Consider the following 3539-nt stretch of genomic DNA (forward strand, 5'->3'; position numbering starts at 1 on the left):
TTGTGCATGATTGAGCATACAAAAATCCATCATTTTTATAAATGCTTAATCCGTAAATGATGGTCTAGACATGCTTGCAATGAGCATGGGGTTCCATGCCTGCTGCACACTCACATTGTGCCTCCAAAATCACACCATCCATGTCCACCATAATGTCCACCAAATAGTGGATTTTTTTCATCTGAGACTTGACTTGTGCCCTCAAATAAATTAAATTATTGGTCACTCATTGCCTCAAGTAAACAACATATCGGTGAATAAAAAAAAGAGTATTACATTTATAGTTATTGCGAGTTTAGCAATGAAAAAATAAAGACGAATCATCATTTAAATCTTAAGCCCAACCAATCATTCAGTATACCTTTCGTGGTACATAGATTTTGTAATTTGGGTTAGAGATGCATGACATGATTCCAAGTAAGGCATCACGAATATATCCGGTCAAACTAAGTCCGTGTTCAAATCACAATACAAAATATCCGGGATGTGAATTTGGAACTCGGGCTGCAACGTTTCCTCTCTGCCAAAGTTGCTGTTTTTTACATAAGATTCCAACCTAAAAGTCAGAATATATGAAGGTGCAAAGATGTAAGGTGGTAATTCTTAACATTAGCCTGTACAAAGGAAAAATAAAATTAGCCTTTACGTTAATAATACTGTCGGTTACACTACTATTTAATTAATCTGATTATTCATTTAGTATTTAGATTACCTGAGTCGACCCGGGCGCATTTTCTTTACTAAATAATAAATACATTAAAATTAATGCAGGCCCTAGATTCTCTAGCTAGATCTAGTCTAATTAAGTCTTGTCACTAGCACAAGGCAAAACAATGTTGTTGGGTTCTAGAATCTAGGGGTATATAAATAACAGACAAATACGACGTATACAACAATAACACTAACACTCTATAATAACAATAATAATAAGATATGTAATAATATATACAGTACTAAAATAATAAAAGGATCAAAAGGGGTCTACAACAAATACAATACTCAACACCACGTTCCACGTTCCACGTCCACAGCCACACTACAACTAACTGATTCACACACTAGCACACGCTCTGGCACCCGTCACCTGACACACCTCACGTGAACACCTCTCGCTCCATGTAAACACACTCAACCAAGGGATACAACTATACACCAAAGGGAGGGTACCTGTCGTTCCAGCACACAACACACACATACACACAAGCAGGGGACATGTAAGGGACGTAACATCCCTCCCCTCCACCTTCAGATCTCTTTTCTTTAAAGAGATCAAACATCTCTTGTTCCATTAGCCACTGTTGGTGCCCGAGCTCGACTATTTACTCTTTAGTCCTTAGGAAGCCTCGTTTTGATCGGTCCAGAGTGTGGCTTGTATCCAGCCTGGACAGTTCGGTCCAGAGTGTGGCGTGTATCCAGCCTGGACAGTTCGGTCCAGAGTGTGGCTCGCATCCAGCTTGAACAATTCGGTCCTGAGTGTGGACTATGGTTTTCTCCGGTCGGGCACCAAGCTCGTGGTCTGACTATCTCAACCTATAAAGATACATGTGAGAAGCCGCAATAAAAAAAAATTGATCAGCATAATCATTATATACTGCATCAGTAATACCTTTCTCAAACATTTCTCAATATAATCATATCATAATGCCTCAATAGTAAATTCCTTAATATAATCATACTGTACTCCAACAATAATACATTTCTCAATATCATATACACTAGTTGTCGTAAAACACTCGTGATAGAATGTCTGCTACAAAGTTCTCAGTTCCCTTGATATGTTTCCCAGTACAGGCTAATTCATGTAGAGCAAGGGCCCATTGGTAGATGCGTACGTCGCCATAGATGGTAATCTTTTCTTAAAGGCGATCAAACTGAGTTCCTTTCTCGATAGCCGTTTTAACTACATTAATCACCTCCAGCCCGTAATCATCATACACAGCTTCTGTAAAAAAAACAAAGAAAAATTAACATTGATTTAATAAATTATCTTAACAAAAAAAAAACCAAGGACACTACCTTTGTAAGGATACGCCTCCAAATTTCGTGCTTTACCTCGCTATCATATGCGAGTCTTTAAGCCGGGAAAAATTTCCTAACATATCACGCTGAGCTGTGGGACACACCCGTGATATGTGACCAACACCACCGCAGCAATAACACTTGAGATCATCTGACCGTCGATGTGCATTTTCAGTACGCCAGTTGCTCGCTCTACTGGTTCCGTTGGGACAGTTTCGTTGTATGTGGCCTGGCTTTCTACAACTATAACAGGCGCCTGTATCTATATCCATACTGCACTCTTTGGCAATATGACCTTGTTCATTGCACTTGTCGCACCGATAAGGTCTTTTGTTGTTTCCATACTCCACGACAGCTCTTTTATCTGACCTATTTCTCCAAGTAAAGCCGCTATTACTATTGCTATGACAATCCCTGGCATAGTGTCCATAACGTCCACATGTGAAACATTCACTGCTCAGACTGACCTTCCTAACACCATGCGTAGGCTGTACACCAGGGCAAGTGTGGTGTCCTGGAGATCGCGGTGTCGTGTTTAGCCAGGGTATCCTCTCTGCTGCCGAACTAGCAGCGACGTACGGAGGGGTTTGATTTACTGGCCTCGTCACTCTAGCGTTTTGCGTGCTCTTATAGTTGTCAATAACTTTAAGATTATCTTCCACACTTACCTTAGCAGCACCATTCAGCCTCTCCAACAGATCACATGTGACCACCGATTTTATCCGATCAACAATCAGGAGGTTCACCAAGTCCTCAAACGTTTCCTTTGTCTCCGACTGCCGGACCCACGCTCTCAACGCGGCTTCTGTGTTGACTGCGAAGCTTCTCATATCGTCGTGTGTTGGTACCAGCTGGTGGAATCTGACCCTATACTTTTCCTCGTTGAAACCTGCGTGCGTGAATAACTTTACCTTTACTGACTCGAAGTCATGATGCAAGTTCAGTCCCGTCTCAACGAGGAAAGTATTCAGTTGTCCACTCATCTTGTCCGTCAGAAGGAGCGACCAGTCCTTGGGGTCAATGCCTTGTCTCTTTGCTTGACTCTCAAAATGCCTCACATACGCACCCAGGTCTTCGTCCACCGTCATCGCCGCCACGTCCCTCAAGCGGGGTACAGGGTTACATACCTTTGCTACAACCTCGACCTTCGCATCTTCCACCCTCCTCAACTCTTCCTTTACCCCCTCCGCTAAACTGTCATCGGTCAGCCCGATGAGCTTTCCCTCCTCCTTCAAGTCACTTATTAGCTGTCTTCTGGCACTCCTGGAAGTAGCCATGCTAAACGGACGAGCCCCCAAATGTTGGGTTCTAGAATCTAGGGGTATATAAATAACAGACAAATACGACGTATACAACAATAACACTAACACTCTATAATAACAATAATAATAAGATATGTAATAATATATACAGTACTAAAATAATAAAAGGATCAAAAGGGGTCTACAACATAAATACAATACTCAACACCACGTTCCACGTTCCACGTCCACAGCCACACTACAACTAACTGATTCACA

General features: G+C 41.8%; 1 protein-coding gene across 1 annotated transcript; it reads right to left on the bottom strand.

Moving 5' to 3' along the window:
• Positions 1 to 1201: 1201 nt before the first annotated feature.
• On the bottom strand, positions 1202 to 3296 carry LOC131941419 (uncharacterized). The gene is made up of 2 exons (XM_059300664.1): positions 2688 to 3296; positions 1202 to 1942 (listed from the first exon to the last, which is right to left on the bottom strand). The coding sequence occupies exons 1-2, from the start codon at positions 3294 to 3296 to the stop codon at positions 1910 to 1912; spliced, it is 642 nt and encodes a 213-aa protein (XP_059156647.1). The 3' UTR covers positions 1202 to 1909.
• Positions 3297 to 3539: the final 243 nt, after the last annotated feature.

The sequence above is a fragment of the Physella acuta genome, unplaced genomic scaffold, assembly GCF_028476545.2.
Source record: "Physella acuta isolate Inbredline_101_S28 unplaced genomic scaffold, ASM2847654v3 ptg000361l, whole genome shotgun sequence".
NCBI classification, from domain to species: Eukaryota; Metazoa; Mollusca; class Gastropoda; family Physidae; genus Physella; species Physella acuta.